General features: G+C 33.0%; 2 protein-coding genes across 5 annotated transcripts; one reads left to right on the top strand and one right to left on the bottom strand.

Moving 5' to 3' along the window:
• The first annotated feature begins 3,724 nt into the window (after positions 1 to 3,724).
• LOC137811579 (Restriction endonuclease, type II-like superfamily protein) lies at positions 3,725 to 5,788 on the top strand. Of its 4 annotated transcripts, none has more exons than XM_068613369.2 (3): positions 3,749 to 3,859; positions 3,981 to 4,083; positions 4,609 to 5,788. In XM_068613369.2, the coding sequence occupies exon 3, from the start codon at positions 4,637 to 4,639 to the stop codon at positions 5,585 to 5,587; it is 951 nt and encodes a 316-aa protein (XP_068469470.1). In that variant the 5' UTR covers positions 3,749 to 3,859; positions 3,981 to 4,083; positions 4,609 to 4,636; the 3' UTR covers positions 5,588 to 5,788. The 4 variants fall into 4 exon arrangements, with proteins under 4 accessions (XP_068469471.1, XP_068469470.1, XP_068469473.1 ...); XM_068613372.2 differs by having other exon boundaries at positions 3,761 to 3,859; positions 4,017 to 4,083; XM_068613371.2 differs by having other exon boundaries at positions 3,771 to 3,859; positions 4,012 to 4,083.
• Positions 5,789 to 18,340: 12,552 nt separating this feature from the next.
• LOC137811581 (Ribonuclease inhibitor) lies at positions 18,341 to 22,365 on the bottom strand. The gene is made up of 2 exons (XM_068613373.1): positions 20,518 to 22,365; positions 18,341 to 19,496 (listed from the first exon to the last, which is right to left on the bottom strand). The coding sequence occupies exons 1-2, from the start codon at positions 21,367 to 21,369 to the stop codon at positions 18,969 to 18,971; spliced, it is 1,380 nt and encodes a 459-aa protein (XP_068469474.1). The 5' UTR covers positions 21,370 to 22,365; the 3' UTR covers positions 18,341 to 18,968.
• Between the last annotated feature and the right edge of the window lie 2,689 nt (positions 22,366 to 25,054).

Below are 25,054 nucleotides of genomic sequence, written 5' to 3' on the forward strand. Positions count from 1 at the left end.
TCCAACTCGTCGAGCCACAAACGGGGCAAGACAAGCCAACCCGTTAGCTTGTCTAGTTAATTAGATGCATAAAATTAATATTAACTTAATTTTGGTCCAATTAACTTTAATGTTATAATTTTTCCACACACTCACGCAAATATTATTCTTTCTTCTTCTTTCCTTTTGTTTCCTTTCTCTGTCTTTCTTTTCTTCTCAGACTTAATTGATTTGGGAGAAAATATTAGGGTTGATTTTACTCCATCTTCACCGCCATTGGTGCACTCTGAAAACTTCTCTCCTTCCTTTCGATCTTGCTACTACCACACCACCAAAGAATCTTGCACCGCTTTTGGTCCAACTTGCACCCTTTTGCAGATAAATTTTTAAGTTGTAAGTTCTACTACTGCCAATATTATTTCCCTGTATTTCCACTGCATTCCTGTTGGAGAAATTTAAGGAAAAAAGGAAGAGAGATGAAAGATATTGGTTAATATGTGTAAACTTAGATGTTGCCCTAAAATTTTGATTTCTTGCCTAAGATGAATGATACTCAGACAAGATTTCAATTTGTGTAGAACTATTTTTTTTTTATCTAATTCAAATTACTTGACATTTGATGTTTAATGCATTTTTTATCCTATTCTCCAATTGGAAATTGTTTGGTTGCCTTTAGTGGCTAGTTTCATGATTCAATATTTTCTTTTTTGATAACAAATTCCTTTTCATTTTCATTAATTAAAAATTGGGGTAATGATTTTAGTGGTGATTATTATAATTATCAAGTTAATGTATATGCATTTATCTTGCTACTGTTAAGAAAAGTAAATTAGTTAACCTCATTGTGATGTTGATGTTCATGATGATTATGTAACTTATAATAAGGTTGGAGATGTTTTTGAAAATGAATCTCAAAGTGTTGAACCTAATAAGAAAAATGATAGATCGACATCATCTAACCAGGATTGGTGTTTGTGATGATGGAAAAGTGAGGGCAATGTGTAATATTGGTGTAACAAAAAATATGTAATTAGTGGTAAAAACTATGGGAGTTTCCATTTAAAGTGTAATATTAAAATATGTTGTAAAAGAAAATATGAAGATGTGAGTCAAATGATTTTGAACATGCAAGGAAAGTTGAAGGAAAAAAGATAGATCAAATTGTGTCCCATGAATTGTGTGCTAATTTAATTATCAACATGGTTTACCATTCAAATTTGTTGAGTATCGGAAACTTAGGACCTGGATAATATTTGAATTGTAATGATGCAACTCTAGTTTCTAGGAATACTATTGAGAGTGGCGTATTGAAAATACTTATGAAAGAAAAGAGCATGATGAAGGAAGAGTTGAATAACATTACAAGTTTAACTTCTGATTTATGGACATCTTGCACTACTGAGGGCTATATAAGTTTGACAATGCATTATATTGATTCAAAATAGAAGTTAAGTAGCAAAATTCTTAACTTTTGTCATTTGCCTCCACCTCACATTAGATTTGAGTTGTCTAAGAAGATAAATGATTTTTTGCATCATTGAGGAATTAGGAAAAAAGAAATCTATATCACTTTGAATAATGCTTCTAGCAACGATATTTTTGAACAAAAAAAGTTTAAAAAGGCAACTTCCTTTGCAAAATTAATTTATTTTTTATAAGTTTAGAAAATTCAATGTCTTTTAGTGGAAAATGTAAATGATGAGGATGGAGTTATAAGAGATATAACTGAAAAAATGACGATGAAATTTGATAAATATTGGGATGAGTATAGTGTTGATTTTGCACTTGGTGCAATTTTAAACCCAAAGATGAAGTTAGAAACATTGAGATTCTATTGTGAAAAGGTTTATCCTATTTGTTGGTAAGTAAAGTTGGAGAAGATAAAGAAAAAAAATGTACATGGTTTTCTCTCAATATTGTACCAAGGGTCAACTTTAAATGTTTTAAAGCATAAGTATAATTATCTTTCATCATTATCTGCTTTCGTCAAGTCAAGCTTTTTTTTATGTAAGTTATTTACTTTGTTCTAATTCAATTATTATTTTTTCAAATAAATAAACTTTTTTGACTTATCATATTAGGAATTAAAAAAAATGCAAACTTCAAGCTGCTGCTAAAATGGGAATGAATCAGATTAATATATATTTAGATAAACCAACACTAGATCTTGGTTTTACATAACATATGAATGTTCTGCAATTTTAGAAGAGTAACAATCAATATTTTTTAGATATTTCATTACTGGCTAGATACATGATAACTACAGTTGCATTGCATGTGAATTTGTATTCAACATTGGTTCAAAGATTCTTAATAAGTATACAAGTTGACAATTATTTAGAAGTATGTTTTTGTGATGGTAATTTATTTACTTTAAATTTAATTATTTTTTATAAATAATTTTTTATATTCTTTTTTTTTGTCAATTTCATGCAATATTGAAGATGAAAAAGAAAATGAAAAATATGGAAAAGTGGAAGGAACTTGTTATAAGGTGCCTTCAAAATCCCTAAATTGAAACATAATTAATGACTTGAATTCTAACAAATGTCATTTTGATTATTTTTATTATGTTGAATTATTGATAACTTTAACTTTATTTTGATTTATGTGGCTAAAGTATGTTATACTTTTGTGATTAAATCTATTGTAACTTAATTAAGCACAATTGAAATTGAATTTGTGATACTTAGATAATTTTTTATTGTAGTAAATTGTATTGATAATTTTTTATTGTAGTAAACTGTATTTGGTGTTTTTGATATAAATTTCATGTTGTTGGAATCAAAATTAGTGTTTGTTAATATTTTATATAAAATCTTATTTATATTAATTTCTTTATATACCATTTGATTCGATTCATTGGAATACCGCTGATATCGACATTCTTTTGGTAAACCTTGTTTAATTAGAATAATAAAGTTTGGTTAATTTATTGATGTCGCTTACATTTTATATTTTTATTATAAAAAAATTATATTAATTACTACAAGAAAATAAATACATAAAAAAGTTAAAAAAAGCAAAAATGACATGTCAGTCCATTAGCCCACTAAATGAGATGAAAATTGGGTCGGATTACGAATTTAAGCTCATATAGTGAGTTATAAAAAGGAAAATATGGAGTGCAGTGAGTAAAACCCAAGAGAAAAATGTATTGGGCTACTAATTGTGTATGGTTGGTGTAATTCGGGCAGTTTCTTCCTGCATCCTCATAATGTTACGCAAAGACTAAACTGTTCCTATTATTTTTTAAAAACCCTAAAATGCACTTAAACTTATTTACTATTTTGCATTCTGGATTATGGAATCTGGAAAATTTTCGGATTGACACTTCTGGTAAAATTTTGGATCCACCAATCCATAATTTAATATATGCATTTCACATTCAAAAATCAATCATTAAAAATAGCATTTTGGATCCATCAATCCGTAAGAGAAATATGCATTCTGGATTCAGAAATCCATAATTAAAAAAAACATTCCGGATCTATCAATCCATAACAAAATTAGGCTTCCGGATTCAATAATCCAAAAATCAATAATTTATGCAAAATTTACTTCCAAAACACTCTCTCGTCTGGAAAAAAAATGATTAGTTCCAGATTAATGAATCGTAACACACACCCAGATTCCGATTTCCAGTATCCATGGTGCCTTTTTTCAAATAAAAAGTTAAGGCCAGTTTCGGGATTTAGAAAATTGTGGCGGTGCAGGAATAAAAACGTCGGAGTGCAGGAAGAAGAAGCCTGTAATTCGTTGTTTGGGACTTGGTTCGTTCATATAATTTTGTCGCAATTGGCTGTCGTCGCTCGCAGCTGAACAAAACTCTATTCCTATGCAAATCATTCCTACCATTTCTAACTTCGACTAATACCAGGTACTCTTCTTTTGCATTAGGTTTTCGTTAGCATCCTCGAAATCTTTTTGAGTGTGTTTACATGTCACAAATATATCTTCGTTATTATCTTTGTTGTTTCTTCCGTCTTTGACTTCTTTAGGTCTTCCATTATCTGATTCTGCTTCTTAAAGTGAAGTCTGAACTAGAGTTTTCTCCACTATCATGCTCGTGCTTTCGATGGTTCAGGATTTTAAGCGAATTAGGTAGGTCGGTTTGGGAGTGTAATTATATCTGAATTATTGAATTATAAATCAGAACAACGTTTTCTTTATACTTCGGTTTTTAGGACAACCTTAGCAAACGTGTTCTTGTTTCGGAAAATCATAGTGCATTCAGTTGAGCAGACTTTGGGTTATGTTTTGGCATTTCTATTGTGTTATTCTGTGTCGTGTCCGTGAGAATGCGGGTATGAGTCTGAAAACAACAGATAGTGTTTCCAGTGGACTGTGTTGTTCCTATTTTGAACTTGGGAAGGTAGAACAAATTAAACTCAAACTTTTCTAATCAGTCTAAAATCGAATTATGTGCTTCAAATTTTATAGAGTTATATCATTTAACTTGTCCAAAAATTGAGATACTTAAGAGGATTTTAACTATTGGGGAAGTTCAATTTATTTTACTTTTTATTTTCTTCTTCTACAAATGTTTATGGAGAAAGTTGATCCTAGAGAAATATGTTTTCACATACTTCACTCACTTGTTGGCTATTGTCAACTGATTTGTGTTAGGTACCTTGTGCTGAGAAATTTGGAATGAATGGAGATGACAATGTCAGCAACAAGTTGTTACAGTATGATTAGATTCAGTGGCGTTCTCCGGACAACATCACCATATCCCAAGAGAAAGCATGCAAACAGAGTCTTGAGAAAATTTTCCATATGTGCCTCACCATTTACTTCTATACTTGACCCTATCATTGTCCAATCCTCTCCATTTCAAGTGTTGGCTTCCAACCTTGGGACAGCCAATGTCCCCCAAAGGTCAGAGGAGTGGTTTGCCCTTCGCAAGGACAGGCTTACTACTAGCACATTCAGTACTGCGTTAGGCTTCTGGAAAGGGAGCCGTCGCCTTGAGTTGTGGCAGGAGAAAGTGTTTGCTTCAGAGGCACAAATCATGGAAGTTTCTAGGAATAGCGCCATGGCATGGGGAACAGTCAATGAAGCAGTAGCTATAGAGCAATATAAAAAAATCACAGGTAATGAAGTGGGCTCAATGGGGTTTGCAGTTCATTCGAAGCAGTCTTATGATTGGCTTGGTGCCTCCCCTGATGGGGTTCTTGGGTGCTCTCCAGATGGTGGACTATTAGAAGTTAAGTGCCCTTATAACAAGGGCAAACCTGAGGCTGGCTTGCCTTGGTCAACCATTCCTTTTTACTACATGCCTCAAGTGCAAGGGCAGATGGAGATAATGGATTGTGAGTGGGTTGATTTGTATTGCTGGATGCCAAATGGAAGCACTATATTTCGCGTGCGGAGGGAGCGTGAGTATTGGAACTTGATACATGAGATTCTACGTGAGTTTTGGTGGGAAAATGTGATTCCAGCGAGGGAAGTTCTACTGTTGGGACGTGAAGAAGAGGTGAAATCATATAAGCCTGCATCTACACACAACAAGACAGGATTAGCAATTGCAAAAAGCATAAAGTTGGCTAGTGAAACAAAGCTCTTATGCAGAGAAGTTGCAGGCCATATTGAATTTTTTAGTTAATTCAAGCTCACAAGTAATTGGTTAAGCTATTGATTCATTTTGCATCCCAAACATTATTACTGTCTTTCATGTGTTGGTTCTTTTGTGAGGTTTGGTGCCTAAACTGGAGGGAGAAGTTATAGGTACTGTCTTTGGCGCCTGTTGTAAAACTAAACACCATTTGTAGACAGTGCCCTTCAAAGCTAACAACATTTGTACACAGATCTTTAGGTTTTTGAAATCCTTTTTCAAAAAATGATGTAATTATAATTAAGTTCTGCAAAATATTTTTTAAACGAAAAATAATTTCACATAGACATTTCTTGAGATGCAATTCAGAGAAGAAGCGGAAAAACCATCATTTGCTGAACCAATCTTTTGGCAAAAAGACTAGGTCAAGTGGATTTGGTTTTCTACTAGAAAAAGAAAGCACAAAAACTCAATAAAATAAGGACAGATATATTTAAACACTAGTGCAAAAAAATTCATAGACAACGGTTTCTTTAGCAATTTGACATTTGTAACCGCAGTATGTAGTAATACCTTTGGAGTATAAACAATGGTTCCAAAATTGTCATTTACAAGTCACATTTGGACGAAAATTCTTTTTACAACCGCAATGTATAATGAAAATAAAATATGGTTATACACCGTCTCAGAAAAAGGTATAGACATTGTGAAAATAAAGCAAAGAGTTTTTTTTATTCAATTGGGAAAATTGGGATTGAGGTTCATCCTTCTTACTCTTTTTTATTTTGAAAAGCATAATAATATTTTATCCTTGATATTGATGCTCATATAAAATTCATTTATATCGATTTCTCGCATATAAAATTATTAAAAGAGTCTCCTAAATATCTATTCCTCGCATATTTATAAAAACTATTTATCCTTATGATTAAATTTTGATATCAATTAACATTTCAAATCTATTCCTAGCATTCAAATATGTTAAGCATTATCATTTAGGTCAGAAACTTAAAAGTACTTTTCAGTCAAATATAGGGATCAAAATCATGGTAAACAAGCCTTACAAATAAAATGATAATACCAATTTTACTCGTTTTTATTTTGAAAAGCATAATAATATTCTATCCTTGATATTGATGCTCATATAAAATTCATTTATATCGATTTCTCGCATATAAAATTATTAAAAGAGTCTTCTAAATATTTATTCCTCACATATTTATAAAAAATCTTTATCATTATAATTAAATTTTGATAGCAATTAACATTTCAAATCTATTCCTAGTATTCAAATATGTTAAGCATTATCATTTAGATCAGAAACTTAAAAGTACTTTTCAGTCAAATATAGGGATCAAAATCATGGTAAACAAGCCTTACGAATAAAATGACAATACCAATTTTCAATCAAAAACATAATATTATATTTAAATATCACCTTAATACATAAGAGTTTGAATAGATTATTCCCAATCCCAAATCATCAAATTAGCCACTCATGTTGGCCATTACAAGCATGGAAAGTTAGAAAAGAAGATCCAGGATGTTTCTCCTTGACGGCTGTCTCCATTAGTGTTTTCTACCACCTTCTATTCTCCTAATTATGTTTAGGGTTATTCATTAATATAAGGACAAAGATATATATATTTTTTCACTCTTCAATCAAAGTGTTGGTGATGTATGATTGAGTTTCAACTTTCTTTGCTCAAATTGGATTAATGAAATACATATCAAAGAATCCATAAACATCTTGATTCCTTTCATTAATAGAAACTCCAGATAGATACTTACAAGTTATTAATTTAAACATAATCAATAATAATTTAATAATAAAGTAAATTAAAATATAGGTGAAATATACTTACACCATAAAAAATTGAACAATGGTTATATTGAGCTCCTTTCGAGCTACAAATTCTAACACATTTAACATGTATATGTACAGGGAATGTCAATGTTTCTTCCAAAAATAAGTATCATCCCATGGAACCTCTAGTGGGTTTGTACCAATAACCTTAGTAGCTGATAATAAAGAAGTTATAGGATCGTCAATGACTAGAAGTTTCTTTGCGGATTTGGTTTTCGACGAGGTTTCTATAAAATAAAGAACATTTGTATTAAATTAGATATAATACATAAATATAAATTAATATAATAAAATTAAATTCTTATTGGGATTCTGGAATAATTCGAACGAGGTGTCTAGGCCAGACTATGAATGTCTTAACTCCCTCGACCACAATAGTTACCTCATCTGTAGGTAGTGAAACACGAGCATCAGCAACTCATACTTTGTTCACCGTCACCTTCACCACATCAGGGGAGAAGCACGTTATGTAAGGTAGTGACTCATCTTTCATATTCATCACTTATCTTTCATATTCATCACTTATGCGAACTGGGTTAATCCAATCTCTATATATTATCTTCGGTCATTGAGGTGTTCACTAATTCGTGTGAAATCTCACTTTTTTTTATTATAGGTATGAACCTATCCTATTCGAGAGATTCACTTTTATTATAATTTAATAGTACATAAATTTAATCAATATTTCTTATATTTAACGAAACTTCGACATCATTTCACATTGGTCTTCAGGTGGCACGAAATGAAATTGGTGACACGAAATCTCCACAATCATCAAATATGCACTTAAAGAACAAAATGAAATGTTATGAACCAAAATTACGTAAATATATTGCATGTCAATTACAAGTTACATACTACTAAACTAATAAAAAGTAATTGTTCTTATCAAATTGTCCACCTAGATAATTCAAGACTCAATACAACTATTGTCACTACAACCTCCTATTCTTTTAAAAAAAATTACAATTGAAGAAGTAATAGACAAATACATGTATTAAATCTCAAACGGAAAACTAAGGGTCTCTCATATGAGAAAAAATTGTCAAGAGTCGAACACCCCCAAACTCAATACCAAGACGTATCAAAGAATTATAAATATACATGTAATATAAAATTAACAAATTTAATCATACATACAATTTAATAAAAAATATTAATTAAAAATCAATAAAATATTTATAGTCTAATTACAAAATCTAATTAAAAGTCATTAAATTAATTATAAATACTAAATAATATTACTCTAATTACAATCTAACAAATTAATAATTCTATTATAACCTAACAATTAACATAATATGAATTAATAATAAATACATATTAACATAAATGCTATAATATACAAATTATAATAAATACTAAAATATACAAATTAATATAAATACTAAAAAAATATATTAAAAAATATTAAAAACACCAACCTACAACGACGTTGGTGAAGGGAAGCGGCAATGACAACAAAAGAATAAAAGAAAGGTGCGATGATGGCAGCACCAACGGTAGTGGCAACAGTGAGAGAATGAAGGCAAAACGAAAGCAATGAGAACCTTGAACAATGAACCAAATGGAATGAGCAATGAGTGTGAATGAAGAACTTACAAGGGAATAATGTAAAGAGGAAGAATGCAAAGAGACGTTGAAGCTGCAAAGAAGACAATATGAAAATGCAAAGAACGAAAGTGTAAGTGATGCGCTTCAAATTAGGATAAATAACGGAAGTATAAATGGCGATTCTTAGGTAAAACCGCCATTTATACCTAAGCGTATTGGAATATACAATGACTTTATAAAACTGATAGATGGTGGTTCCACCCCACAACCGTCATCTATTCTCTTTATAATTGGAATATACAGCGATTGTATCATGAACCACCGTCTATTTACTTGTTTTAATTTTAAAAATGTCACCGTATTTTGGAAACACACTATTCCTAGAAAAGTAACTAGAAGTATGACAAAACAAGATGAGATGATCTTGATCACCAAAATGATCTTCATTTTATTTATTTGTATTTCTTATTAGTGTCTATTAATTGTCATTTTTAGGTACAAATAATATTTCTAGTCTAAGATTTATTTGGATGTAACTTATTAATGGAAGCATCCAAGTCACAATAAAGATTGATGCAATTTGAAAAGAAGACAATAAAAACGTGTGTTACAAAGGAACAAGAAAAATATAACTAACTAAGGCATGTATCATGTCTTTTACAAATCTTGGCCAAGCTTGACAAAAGAATTTAAAATTTAAATTTTGAATCTCAAATTTCCTTTTCTTTTTTATTAAGATTAATATTTATATTTGATTTAACAATTGCATTTTAATTTTAGCACGATTGAAACTATAAATAATCATCTTGCTTATTTGTACAAATCACTTTTTCATATATGAAAATTAGTGCTTTTTTGCTTTGTTCTCTCTCTTCCAAAGGGATTTGGCGCGGGTAGGGTTTATGTGGATGATTGTTCATTCTCCAACTTGATGGTGGACGGTGGTGACACAAGGATCGTGGATGTTGGTCGATGACAACGCGATAGTCTGCCAAGACACTAGTGGTAGCGTGACGACTCTCTACATTTGTGTACAAGGTGTATTCTTTCCTTAAATCTTTTTCTTTATAAAGGTGTTTCTTCTTGGAACTCCTATTGCACACAAAGTTTCCACCTTTTTCTTGTAGCCACTTCTAATTTATGGTGAAGTCAAGATTTTTATAAAACTTTGCGGTAAAGTTAAGATTTTTATCAAAATGTGTAGTAAAGTCAAGATTCTTATCAAAATTTGTGGTGAAGTCAAGATTTTTATAAATTTTTTTGGTAAAGTCAAGATTTTTATCAAAATTTGTGGTAAAGTCAAGACTTTTATAAAAATTGTGGTATACTCAAGATTTGGAGTTGTGGTGGTGTGGTGAGTAGTGACTTTTGGAATAACGCGGGGTTCTAAGGGTTTCCTTATCCCATGGGCTTGTTTGAAGGATTGTGAAATATCTCCTGCAAAGACGGTATATGATAAGCCTAGCCAAAGGAAAACTTTTGCTCAGGCTTTGGGAACTACATGTGATATTCCTTTGTCCGAATTACCCACTCCTTGTATTAAGGGAGACATGATTGTGGTCCGGATAGATGAGACAGATTACTTGGCTGGACTTGAGGATTGCAAGACCCATCTTCATGGTCGAGTTATTCTTTCTAAGGGGGGTAAACCCCTTACACACTTGGACTTAACTAAAAAATTGCAGCCGATGTAGAAGGCTCTTGGACCGTGGAAAGCAATTCCTATCAAGAAGGGTTTCTATGAGTTTGAGTTCGCTTCCTTAGAAGACATGCGATGGGCCCTCGGGATTGGTTCCTTGAAGTTATCTCTAGGTTTCTTGAGACTTTTTACTTTATTCCAGCTACTATGAAGAGTACCAAAACTCAAGCTTGAGTTTGACTATATAGGTTGCCTTTAGAGTATTGGAGATCAAGGGCGATTTTTTCCATCATCAAAGGTCTTGGTACTCCTTTGTCTTTGGATGAGAATACTATGAGAAAGAAGAGGGGTATGTTTGCTAGAATGTTGGTAGATATTGATATGTTGTCCCCTATTCTCGATCACCTCTTGATTGAACATTCGAACTACATTTTTGTGGTTGGTGTGGAATATGAATGACTACCTTCTTTTTGCTCTCATTATAAGATGATAGGACATGAGCTTGCTCAGTGTCGGGTCATACATGATTATGGTCATGTTCCTGGGCCTCAACAAAAATCTTCTCAGAAGATAATTTTCGATGAACCAGATAAGGGGAGGATTATGGCTCCTAAACAACGTCAAGAATATCGGAAGAAAGATCTGCAACCGAAGCTCGTGGAAGGCCCCACAGATAATTCAAACTTTGTTGTTCTTGGTGAGGCTAATGCAGGGTCACCCTTAGGTCACCTTGCTTCTGATAAACCAAGAGGACTAGAGGATGATTTTTCTGATATGCCTCCTTTTAAGGATGCCTCAGATCACGAATCCAAGAAAGGGTTATCCACCCATACTTCGAATTTTCCAGAACAAGGAATGTTACCTATTGTTATGCAAAGGCAAGGGCTCAAAGTCTCAAGCTCCTATTCAGGATCTTCATGTGGAGGTATCACCTCCTGTGGGAGATCCATCTCTTTATAAGACTACTTCACTTGTAGTTTCTAAAACACCATTCACTATTCCTATGGATGGTCATCACATGTCAGCAATTGTGACTGTACCATCCTCGTCGTTGGTCCTACAAAATCACTTTTCCTCTCTTGAGGGTTTGGAAACTACAGATGTGGGAGGTGATCCTTATATTGGTACGTCTACAACCATTGTTGAATTTAATTCTGACCATATCACTGTTGAAAATGATATTGGGTCAAAATTTTGGACTAATCCTAATGAAATGGAGGAGGATGCCAATGATATCGGGGAGGAGATAGTTCATACTAAAAGAAACCCGGGAGACCACCCAAGGGGAATGGTAAAGCTGAAAAAACTACTAAGACAATTCTCATTATAACGTCGAAATGAAAGTCTCTTCTTTTTTCTGGAACGTTAGAGAACTGGGAAACCACAAAACTGTGGAGATGTTGCTTAGTTTACTTAAACTACATAAACCCCTTCTAGTTTTTCTTGTTGAACCAATGGTGTCGTACACTGATGCTTTTGAAGTCCTTTTCAAATATGTTAATATGCATTTGGTGGCTACGTGTCCTATTGTTAATAAGTTTGCAAAGCTTTGGTGTTTGTCGGTCCCTAATCTGGTCCAAAATTTCTCGGTAAATGATCAGTTTATTTTTGTATCTTGCCATCTGCACGATAAATGTTTTAGCTTTGCAAGTGTTTATAGTGCTAACACATACTTGGCTAAACGGTTTTTGTGGAGGGATCTTGGTTCCTTCATAGGGACTTGGTGTATTTTGGGAGATTTTAATGTTGTGCTATCGACGAGTGAATGTAAAGGGGGGGGGGGGTGGCTCCTAATCAGGTTTCTTGCAATGATTTCCTTGATTGGATTAATACTAATAATCTTACTTATATGCCTTTTACTGGATCTGGTTATACTTGGTGCAATGGAAGAAGAGGGTTGCATAGAATTCATAGAAGACTGGATAGGACTTTATGTAACGGAGTATGTCTGGATGAATGAGATTCATGTTCTTATCAGGTTCTAGTTAGAAATTGTTCTGACCATTTCCCTATTCTTGCTAGCCTTGCCAGTAATTCTTTGAAGAAGGTTAGCAATTTTTGTTTCTTTTCTATATGGGTTCAGGACAGTTCATGTCTGAAGCTTATTCATGACTCTTGGAATAATAAGGTTGTTGGGTGTCCTATGTTCTTTTTTGCAACATAAGTTAAAAAGGTTGAAAACTGAGCTTCGTAATTGGAATAAAAACTCTTTTTGTAATGTTCACAATGCAGTTATTCTTAAGCAAGGTGATGAGAATCAAATAAAGGAGGCTTTTATTAATGGAGGAAGAGGACATCCACCCTCACATTTGAAGTTCTTCCTTCTAGTCTTCTCAAAATTAAAAGAAGACATAAAATAAAGATGAGGCCCAAGCCCAAAGCCCAAGCCCAAGCCCAAGAAGGCCAAAGCCCAAAGAGTCCAAGTCCATCCCATGAGGGGCAAGGCCAAGCTTTGAAATACTCTTGTATAGTTTTAGGAGGTGTGGTTATTAAATAAAGGTGTGTGAAAATGTAAAATAAAGTCACATTGTCCATGTGACTTAGGAGAGTGGTGTAGGTGTAGTTTTTGGAAGGTGTCATAGTAGAAAAAGGTCACACCTCCCATGTGACTTGTTTTTTGTGGGAATTTCAAATGAGTTTATTTGAAATTTCCCACCTATTTTTCAGCACCTTAGGCTATAAATAGAGGTGCTTCCTTTGTAAAATTCAGATTGGAATTAATCTAAGAAAACTCTACTCAAATTTTGAGTGAACTTTGGAGAGCTTTGAGCCTTCTTCTCTAGTCTTATCTTGATGGATCATTGGAGTCCTCAAGTGGCGGCATCACTCTCATCTAGGAGCATTCCACACTTCTAGTGGCGAGATCATCCAACATTCTTCCATCTTCATGAGCACTCTCTTCTCCTTCCTTTCTTCTCTTTCTATTGTTTTTGTTAGCTTGTGTTCTTGAGTTTTGGTTTGGTGTTCTTGCTGTTTTTTTTATGAGTTTTGGTTCGGCAGTTTTATATTTCAGTCCATTCATCTTGTTCCTTTGCTTTTCTTACTCTTTTGTTCGGTTCAATTTGACTAAAATTGGTTCATCCAAATGAGTTTGGGATTTGGTACTAGTTTTTGGTGAGTTCTTGTCTTAGAACAATGATCTAACTCTAAGAAAAGTGCCTCTATAATGTCCAACTCAAAGTGATTCCTAAGAAGGTGAAGAACCTTTCTCTTCTAAGCTAGTGGAATCACATCACAAGGTCTCCTCCTTGGTATTCAACAGAATTTAGAGAATTCTAGTATGTCTGATATTGATAGGCTTCTCTGTGAAGAAAAGATAGCTAAGGAGGAGCTTGATCATGCTCTTTGCTGTCAATAGTTGTTTTGGAAAGAAAGAGCTAAGATGCTTTGGTTTAAAAATGGGGATAAAAATATTACTTTTTTTTCCATGCTGTGGTTAAAAGGTGAAATAATTCTGGTGGAATTCTTCGTTTACAGATTGATAATGTGGTTGTTGAGGATCCTAAAATCATTGAGAAACATATTTTGGACTTTTATAAAACTCTTTATGCTGAGTCTATTTCTCATGATCAGGATATATGTAATATGGAAGATTTTATTGGTACTTATGTTCCTAATCTGGTTTCCTCTTAGGAGAATATGATGTTGATGAAATTTCCTAATTTTTTGGAAATCAAGAATGTTATTTTTAATTTTAATGGTAATAGTGCTCCTAGTTCCGATGGTTTTGGTGGTGTTTTCTATTGGGATATTATTAGGACAAATGTTTGCAATGTTGTCCAACAGTTTTTTAAGCAAAACTGGGTTCTCTCTGGAATGAACAGTAATGTGGTATCTCTTATTCCTAAGTTTCAGGGTGTTGAATCCATCAAAGATTACAAGCCAATAGTCGTTACTAATTTTAAGTTTAAGATTATTTCCAAGATTTTGGCAGATCGACTTGCTCTTGTGGCTACCAGAATAATTTTTTCTAATCAGTATGGGTTTGTGCAGGGGAGATAGATTCAGGATTGTATTAGTATTGCTTTAGAGGCTATTAACATGCTCTCTAAAAAGGTTTGGGGAGGTAATGTGGCATACAAAGTTGATATTCATAAAGCCTTTGATACTCTGAGTTGGAAGTTTTTATTATTAGTTTTGACACGCTTTGGTTTTTACCCCTCGTTTGTCGATTGAATTAGTATTATTCTTCGGTCTGCTATGTTTTCTATCAGAATAAATGGCAGTCTAGTGGGTTTCTTTCCTTGTAGTAGAAGGGTTAGACAAGGTGATCCCTTTTCTCCTCTAATTTTCTGTCTTGAGGAGAAATTTCTCAGTAGAGGTCTTTCTAAGCTTGTGAATGATAAAAAGATTCTACATATGGTTGGTTCGCAAGGTTTTCTCACTCCCTCCCATGTTTTATATGCTGATGAAATTTTTGTTTTCTGTAGGGCGGATAATAAGTCTCTTAGAAATTTGAATACTTTTCTTAAAACATATGGTGATTTCTCGGATCAATATGTTAACAATTCTAAGAGTAGTTTTTTCACCATGGATAATTCTACCAAATTTGTCACCAAAATTCAACGTATTCTTTTTTGTAGTCATGGTTGTTTGCCTTTCAATTATTTAGGAGTGTCTATCTTTGTTGATGCTCCAAAGATTCGTTTTCTGCAACCTTTGGCGGATAAAGTCAAATTAAAGCTAGCATCTTGGAAAGGTAAATCTCTTAACATGATGGGTCAGATTCAATTGGTCAATACAGTGATTACGGGAATCATATAACTTTAATTTGTATAAATGGTCTGTTTCTCTTCTTAAGCAAGTTGAGCAGTGGTGTCAAAATTTTATATGGACTGAGATATTATGAAGAAAGGCATATCTACTATTAATTGGACTACGATTTGTTCTCCCCTTGAGAATGGAGGTTTGAAGATTATTAACCTGCACCATGAAAATAATGCATATCTTCTTAAGCTTTTTTGGAACTTTGCTTATAGCAACAAATCTTGGTCTTTGCTCTTGAAAGCCAATGTTCTTAAATCAAAATACGAGTTTAAAATGGTTTATAGATCCTCTTCTTTTTGGCCTGGAATTAAGCAGTTTTATTCTACTATACTTGATTATACTTCTTGGACCGTTGGTACAGGTTCTTTTATTAATTTTTGGAATGATAAATGGTGTTCTACTACTCCTTTAGCACATATTGCAGGATTATCTGATGATATTAGCATTCTAGATATAGTTTCTCAGTTTGGATAGGTCATAATTGGAATATTTCGTTGTCTTTACAACAGGTGCCTCATCTTTTTAGTCATATAATGGTTAGGGTGGATTAGGATGTTCCTAATTGGATCTAGATGAGTCTGGTCAGCTCACTCTTAAATCGACTAGGACTTTTTTTCTTGGAACCAGGAGTTCTCTATGGTTGGGGTAAATTTATTTGGTCTTCAAATATCCCACCCTAAAAAACTCTTGTCTTTTGAAAAGTTTTTCATGAGCGACTTCCTACAGATCAACATATTCAAAATAAAGGTCTCCATATTTGTTCAATGTGTACGCTTTGTGAAAAGCATGAGGAATCTATTTATCATTTATTTTTTGAATGCCCTAATGCTTTGTTTGTTTGGAGCAGATTTTTCCTACTTCTCATTTTTCTAATAAGGATGATCTTCTTTATTTTATTAAGAGTGATGGTAGTCCTTTGGTTAAACTAATTATGCTTGGTGTGATAATTTTTTCTATTTAGATGCTATTGCGTATGAGGAAGTTTTTTGGTATTAATACTCGTACTAGTAAAGTTCTCCGTCCTCTTCCTGTTAGATGAAAGTTTCCTTCACCAAGCTAGATTAAAATTAACACTGATGGGGTTGTTAGGGGTTATCCAGGTCTTGCCACTTGTGGAGGTATTTTCCGTGGGAGTATGAGGGAGTTTATTGGAGCTTTCTCTACGTTTATTAACATTCAGACTGCTTTAGTTGCTGAATTTTATGAAGTTATATATACTTTGGAGGAAGCTCAAAAGTTCGAACTTACTAATGTCTAGCTAGAATGTGACTTTGCCTTGGTTTGTGTTGCATTTACTGCTAGGACAAATGTTCCTTAGATGCTTCGTAATTGATGAAATAATTGTCTTAATTACTGTGAAAAAATCAGGCTTAGAATTACTCATATTTTTCGTAAAGAGAATGTGTGCTCATAAGTTGACTAATTTAGGATTTATTCATAGAAAATCCTTTCATTGTTATAATAGCCTTCCATCTAGTTTGTTATTAGAATTCTTTATTAATATGTATAGTATACTTATGTATCGTTTTTGTTAACATATGAATTTTGATCTAATCCCCCATAAAATATGTATTTCTTATTTTTTTTTAATAATATTTTTTTCATGTGATAGCAAATGATTGTTGTTACTTGAGGTGTCAGTCTAGCTGAGATGTCAAGTAGAATGTGATGTCTAGGTAGAATGTGATGTCTAACATGAAATTTTTTTATAAAAAAGTATATATAAATATTAGTTTGAGAATGCGACAATCTAAGTGAGTTCATTTCTAAGAGTTTTATCTTAATTCTCGGAGATAAAGTGACAATACAACATTAGTGTTTATCTTGGAGAAAGAACATGAAGCTTCCAAGTTCAAGTGGTGCTCCTTGCTTCCATCCAATTGTGTTTAGTTTTCTTGAATATTTGGTTTCCTTCTCGATTCATACATTATATCTCAAATCAAATTCTTATGATTGGAATCCTCAATTCAAGTCTGATGAAAATTAACTCTTGATGTTTGTTTGTTTTATATGCCTATATTTCAATGCATAAATAACAAAATGTTGCTTCTACGTGTAAGAAAGTTTCTGACCAAAATTCGAGTTAACTTCTGAATGCCGATGGGGTTTTAGGTGGTTTGAACGAGAAAGCAAGCACACTCGTGGTAATCCTCCCAAAAGCTTAAAACCAAGACAAGGCAACAAAAACGTAACTTATGGGTTTTGAATGACTTTTACCACACCTTTTCATCTATGCCATGCCTTGGTTTGTCCAATACACAGAGCAACAGAAAGCAAGCAGCCTTTTAAAAATGTAATACCTTGCTGTCCAAGTTTTCTTATGCTTGAAAAGTAGCATCTTCCTAATTTTGACCAAGCAGCAAAGATTTACTTTCTTAGGAAGCCAGTCTACGCTAAATGGCCAACATTGCTGGCTACCAAGACATCCATGTTCTTGGTGTAACGTAGACTGCCGTAGCAGAAATGTGTAAGCAACAACATTTCTGTTTCTTCACATTTGTTTAATGCAATCATTTTAGGCAAAAAGTATGAGCGCTCTCAAACATCTTTCACAGGTATCAAGAAAGACAGGGCCAGAGCAGTCTTTTATCTGTTCAAACAATGTTAACAAAGTGTACCTAAAGCTAAAAAACAAAATGGGAGACTAGGGAGGGTTTTTTTTGTTTCTCTTCTAGGAGGACAAACGTACTCTTCTATAACCAGATGGTGCATATTTACTACTCCGTTAAAATATCCCTATACTTTTGGATCCCTCCATAGCCAAGAATAAATCAGGATGTGCAGCTGTAATATTAGGAGAAATTCTACACTATGCAAAATAGTTAATCACAGGGAATATGTTAAAACTATTATTACACAACAGGATAGACTTCCTAAAATCAAAATACCAAATCATTCAACGACGTGTCTGAGTCAATAGATGTCCACAAACACTTCTTTCGATATTGGGCGGAAAAAATAAGTGAACAGAAACAGATTTGTCCCAGAAAATACAAGTAGATAATAAATAGCATTCATTTTCAAGTTCAAGTCCACCGTAAATGCATTTCATTTGGTACAAGCTAATGCTAAAAGTGACATAAGCGTGGATTTAATGACATCATAATACCACTTTCCTTATTTTTCTCCTCCAAGGATGGCAAAAAATAAAATAAACACTGTACGTACACCACGACCTGGCAAGAGTCAATTTATCAATACAGCTAATGAAAAAATAACCAGAAGTCTAAAGATCAGAGTGTTCAAACCGGTTATGCATTAGAGCCAATCACAAATGTTATCCGAATGCAACGTCGCAAAGCACAACACCCAATTGCAGCCCTCGTCATAACCTCATAATCACAATATAATTGAAAATGCATAGTGTGCAATACGTGATCAATAATCATGGTAATCAATTTCGTTCCTGCAGGTTACACTCCGGTAGCTGCGGAAACACAACAATGAAGTCATTTTCCACTTTCTCTACGAACGGAAAACCCCCATCAAATGCATCCCACCTCCGAGACCAATTACAAAGAACGCCAAAGAACTCTACAGCATTCAACGAATGCTTCATATGACTTCCACAGAAAACTTTTTCTCAAAAGACTTTGACACGAACTCTAGCTTTGTTCATGAATAATAACTGACTTAGCTGGTCCAGCCTTTCCATCTGAACATTTGACTAGCTGCTTAGAACAGGAAGAACAAAGCAACTCCAGACAAAATGTTTCCTCGTATTCACTGTCATTGATACAGTGGCCACACTGACTACACCGGGGTATGCATAGAGTGCATGCCCTGCACATCTGAGGGGTGTGTCCCATCCCTTGACAACTCTCTGCCGGACAATCATATACAAGCCTCAAATTCTGGCATCGTGGACAAACTTCAATATCCATAGCTCGATCATCATAACAGGACAGATACAAATTTCCCCTGCGATAGAAGTGCGGTTTGTGAGACTGCTGCATCTGCTGCTGGTTATCAGCACCCAACAAGAACCTCAACTCTTCAAAATGCTTTTGTGTAACACCATAAAGACCACCTATGTGTAAATGATTCACCCCTTGGGCACCGACAGAGTTGTAGGCTTTTAACATACCCACAATACCCTCAATACTGAGTCTTGTACATCCAGGAACGCTCAACTGCATAGTTTTGGGGAAAAATTTACTTCGTTTATAATAAAATATGGACAAAAAAAAATATGGCTGAAGCTATCAGGCATTTAACGCTTAGGGTAGTTAGTGCCATAACAGGTGACAAGCAGAGATTATAAAGCAGACCAACAATAAATCACATGATACATTAAACAATGACAACATCAACAATGAAAAAAAAGACTAGATATGTATTAAATTCATGAGAATTATTTAAACTGAATGCATCTAACCTTTAAAATAAGCTTGAATGAATCAAAGTTGACAGTTAAACAATTAATTTGCCCCAGCTATATGATTAAGTTTTATTTCATGTCTTCCCTTGAAAATATGGGGTTTAATTCCTTCAAACATGTATAGCACATTTCTACTAATGGATAAAAATAGCAAACCAAAATAATGACAGGACAGACCCGCAAATTACAAACACGAATACCTTTGTGGTCAAAGGATAAACTGCTTAATTGGTTAGGACAAAAATAAAGCATTTCCCACACCTACATGCATCCATATATGCCTCTACCGATAACTGATAAAGTATACAGCTAATTCCAAAATAACCCCAAATTGATTTTCTGTAATGGAGGACAGAAAAGGATATTAAAAATAATAAGCAATGATGGTGAAAAGGGCCAAATGTCTCATGCACCATATACAGTCAAATAAAATATAAAAGAGGCTTGCTAACAAACATGTGCCTTGGGTAAAAAAAATCCAATAAATAAAATTATCGAGAACCACATTCAAAGTGTACAGCAAACACGGCAAAGGTTCATTAATAAGACTCAAAAAAGACTTTTATATGATGATTACTTCACCAGTTCCCCAAAGATACTTTTTAACCATCTTGCTGTATAAAAGGAACATTCAACGAATAATTAAAATAAAACAACAAAACCATCTGACATGATCCCAATTAATTACACAAGTAAACCCACATAGAAAAGCTTCAGATGAATTTAAGTTTCAATATGAAATTCACAAACACAGTATGCCAATGGATGTTCACCTTGGTTAATTTGGTATTGGTTTCAAGAACTCGCCTCAAACCATCATCAGTTATCCTGGTACATTCAACAAGGCTCAAGCACTGAAGATTACCTTGAGCCCTGTTAGCCAATCGGAAAAGAACATCATCAGTTATCCTCTCATTCAAAGGCTGATCCACGTGGATACTCCTCCACAAAAGCGGATCATCATGAACCGTGGCATGCAGAGATTTACAAACTCTTTCCACAACAAGAAGATCAGACAACCCCAGATAACCAAGAGAAAAACTCAAGGCAGGGTGAGGACCACACTCATCACCCCCACCTCCTCCTCCAAGCTCATCATCCCGTCTCACAACATCACCTCGTCTCACAACATCACCCGACCCGCTAGTGGCGGGAAAACCCGACATATCAGCATCAGAAGCAGATCCAACCCCAAAATTGTTCGATGCAGCAGCAGTTCCATCATCACTCAGAGAACTACACTCGCCAAACCCTATATTCTCCTCTATCTTCTCCTCGACACACGCACGGAACCTAAAAGCATTGTTCCAAATGAAATTCAACCCAGCAAAAAGCTGGTAATTTTCATCACTCGCCCCAAGCTCATCCCTTCTATACCCACCATAATCAACCTCCAAATCCTCAAGCCACCCAGTGATGGCCGTGAAGGTGGTGCTGATGTCCATGCCGAAGGGATCCGAAGGCAAAAGATCGACAATGTCATCATGACTCGCACCACCACCAGCCCTATCTCTTCCGTAGTCAAAGCAATTCTCAACACCGCTCTTCTCCGGAATCCCCATCCTCATCGACGAAACCAATTTATCCTTAGAAAAAATCGGTCGATGCGAGAAATTCAACGCCATCGCATGTATCTATCTACCTATGTATGTACACAACCCTAAACCAATCAACAAACCCTAATTTTTTTCACGAGGTCCTTTTTTTTTTCTTTTCCTTCCCAGAAAAGGAAGAACACCAGAACAAGAAGAAAAAGAAAAAAAAAATATGAAAACCACAAAAAATTAAAACAAAAAAAAAAGTGTGGCCCTGGCTGAGATCTAACAAGAAAACCCTCGATTTCGGATGGCAAACTAAAACAAAGCACCAAAAACTTCACAGAGTTTCTTGTGAATAACCCAATTGACAATAATTTGTCTTAAAAAACAGCTAGAATACGATGAGAGGACAAATAACAGAATCGAATTTATCCACAGAACAAAAAATACAAAAGGAAATCCCTACTCTCTCTTTCTTTTTTCTTTTTTTCTTTTTTTGTCTCGTCAACAGATAGGCCTGAGGATTGACAGGAAAGGAAGATGGTGATAATATTAGAGGAGAAGAAGTATAAGAAGAAAGGAATTTGCAAAGTTGCGTCCGAAAGGAGAAAGCAGAAGGTAGAAGAAGAAGAAGAAGAAATAGAAGAGGAGGAATGAGAGAGAAACCCTAAATTGGGGAAAATAGAAACCTTACAGGTATGGATTTGGAATCCTGAAGGAAAGAGTTTGTTCGTTTAGCGAAGGGAAAAGGGAATCGCGTTTCCCCTCGGGTGGGTGCCGATGCCGATCGAGTTCGCGGTAACGAGAGCGAGAGAGAAAGAGAGAGAAAACTGCACATTGTATTAATATATATATAAATGCATAAATAAGATGAAAATTAAAAAACAATAATAATAATAATAATAATATATAGAAGGTAACGGTGAAATATAATGTAGAGTGTTATACGGAGATAGATTGAGAAGGGTCTGGGGGAGGGAACACGTGTGGGCTAAAGCTGAGTTCTCATACACTTTCTTCGCATCTTCTGTGTATGTGGCGGGAGAACCATAGCTATATCTTCCCTTCTATTTCTTCTTTTCTGTTATCTTCACGCTTTTTTCTCTTTTTACTCTCCTTTTCTAATATTCATTTCATATGCTATTTTTTTTCTTTATTTCATTTTCCCTTTTCAATAACTAATTCTTCTAACTGTTTCCTACTTTATTTCCTTCAATCTCCTTTTGAATATATCAAACATATATCTATGTTACTATTTTTATGAATAAAATATTCATTTATTTAATGGAAGATCATACTAAAAATGGATGTTTTAATATAAACATATTTCATATATTCAACCATTACCACCGCCATTACTGCAGTTAATGATGTTCTTTTATCTAAATATCTAAAATTAAAATTTGCTCCCAATTTTAATTGCAATAAAGTAAAGTAGGTTGCCAATAAATTAAATGTTAGAAGATTTTAGTCTTGTTATTATCCTCGTGTTGTATTATACATCTATTGTTTGAATTCAATGAATATTTTAAAACTAATATATTATTATTATTATTAGTGTTGCAAATATTTCATAAAAAAATTACTCCAATTCCACGTATTGTTCTCTTACTATCTTAATGTGGTGGACTTTGTGTACTGATCCATTCACCCAAACATTAAATTTATTTACCCATATAATAACATTAACATTGTTGTTGATCATTTTATTTGTTTAAGAACTAAAATGTTAGTAGTAATCAACCTTTTGTTATTCCCTATATAAAGGTAATAACAATATTTTTCTTAACTTAGTCTTGGATTTGTTAACTTGACACAAAGTTTGTTTAAAAAATAATTATTTAAAACTAATAAAATAAATATTTATTTTGACATTTTAATTAAAGAAATATTTACCATTTTTAAAAAATAATATTTTTTAAACAACGTTAACCTATTTTTAATGAAAAAAAAACTTAAAAAAAAATAATAAAAATCTGTTTCATCAAACCTTACATGATGTCACAACAATCATTTATTTTAATATATGAAGTGATGGACTACATTATTCTAAAATACATTTAATATTTTTTTCTTGTTTTTAATACGAACCTAAAAAAGTGGTAACTAAGTATCATAAACTAATTCAAATACATATTTTATCTTTAAAATTCAAATATACTGTTTATTTGTGTATATGATATATTTCCTTATATAAAAAATTCTGAATAATATTTATATTAAAAAAGAAAAGTGTTATATATTTGAGATTGGGGTAAAGTATGTTTGTTTGAATATGCATTGGGAGTTGTTGGTAAGTGGTGTTATGTTGGAGATGATTATTTGTCTCCTACCTTCTCCAATAATGTGTTTGGTCTGTTTCAATGTTGGAATTCACTGTGCAAACTCCTACCAGTTTTCAAACAATTTCATAATAAAATCAGATACATGTCATGTCAAGTTTTATAGTTCTTCCGTAGCTGTACTAAATGTCCATGTTATCATCAACTAAATGCTTTATTATTTACATTCAAAGTGAATGCAAGGCTTAAACCTAAAAGTCAACAATTATATATATTTTTGTCTTCTTTTCTCAAACAACATGATACAAAACCTAACACCTAAGTTGTTTTATAAGCTTTTAACATCAACATTAATGTTGGCCACTTAATTTAACTTAAACTCCACTAAATATAGTAAATATTATGTATTCTAAAGTATTTTAATTTACTGTCAATTATAATTTTATTTACTGTTTAATTGTTTTTTTAGTGTGTTGTTTAGAGTATAAGTTAATATAGTTAGAATTTTGTTTATTTAAGTCAAAATATTATTTGGTTTTTAATTAGTTTTTTTTATCAATTAAATTGATTCAATTAATTAAAAAATATTATTGGCATAAACAATCATGCCAATGAGATTCAATAAGAGGCGCTATATTTTGAAATTTAAATAATAAAGGAAAGATTATACCACTTTTCTCTGATGTTGAATGACAATCATATTCTTTAATTTTAACTTTGAAATACATATTTATTTATCTTATATAATATTTTATCTAATTTCTAAATAGACATTGTTTTTGTGTTTTTAATAACTGATATTTACTTTTATATTTTAATAAAGTAATATTTTACTCTTTTATTTTATTTTAAAATAACATATTAAGTAAAATTTAAATTACAAAAACACGAAAATTAAAAGTTAATTTTTTCAAATAAAAATAAGGAATTTTTAATAAAAAATGAATTTATCAAATTATATATATATATTTTTTTAATAAAAGACTTTCATGTTAGGCATCACTATGCAACTTGATATCTCAGCTATATTAACACCTCAAGTAACAACAATCATTTGTCATCACATAAAAAACATATTATTAAAATAAAAAAAAATACAAAAATATGGGGAATTAGACCAAAACTCATATGTTAACAAAAACGATACATAGACACATTATACCTATTCATAAAATAGACAGAAGCCTGTTATACTAATGAAATTATTCTCTATGAATAAATCTTAAATTAGTCAATTTATCAGCACACGCATTCCCTTCACGAAAAATATGAGTAACCCTAAGCCTGATTTTTCCACAGTAATTAAGACAAGTATTCCATCGATTACGAAGCATCCACGGAACATTAGTCTTAGTAGTGAACGCAACACAAACCAAGTCAAAATCACATTCAAGTTAGACATTAGTAAGCCCCATCTTTTGAGCTTCCTTCATAGCATGTATAACTCCATAAAACTCAACAACAATAGCATACTTAACTTCAAGAAACGC

This window comes from Phaseolus vulgaris, chromosome 2 (assembly GCF_051622355.1).
Source record: "Phaseolus vulgaris cultivar YP4 chromosome 2, ASM5162235v1, whole genome shotgun sequence".
Lineage (NCBI taxonomy): Eukaryota > Viridiplantae > Streptophyta > Magnoliopsida > Fabales > Fabaceae > Phaseolus > Phaseolus vulgaris.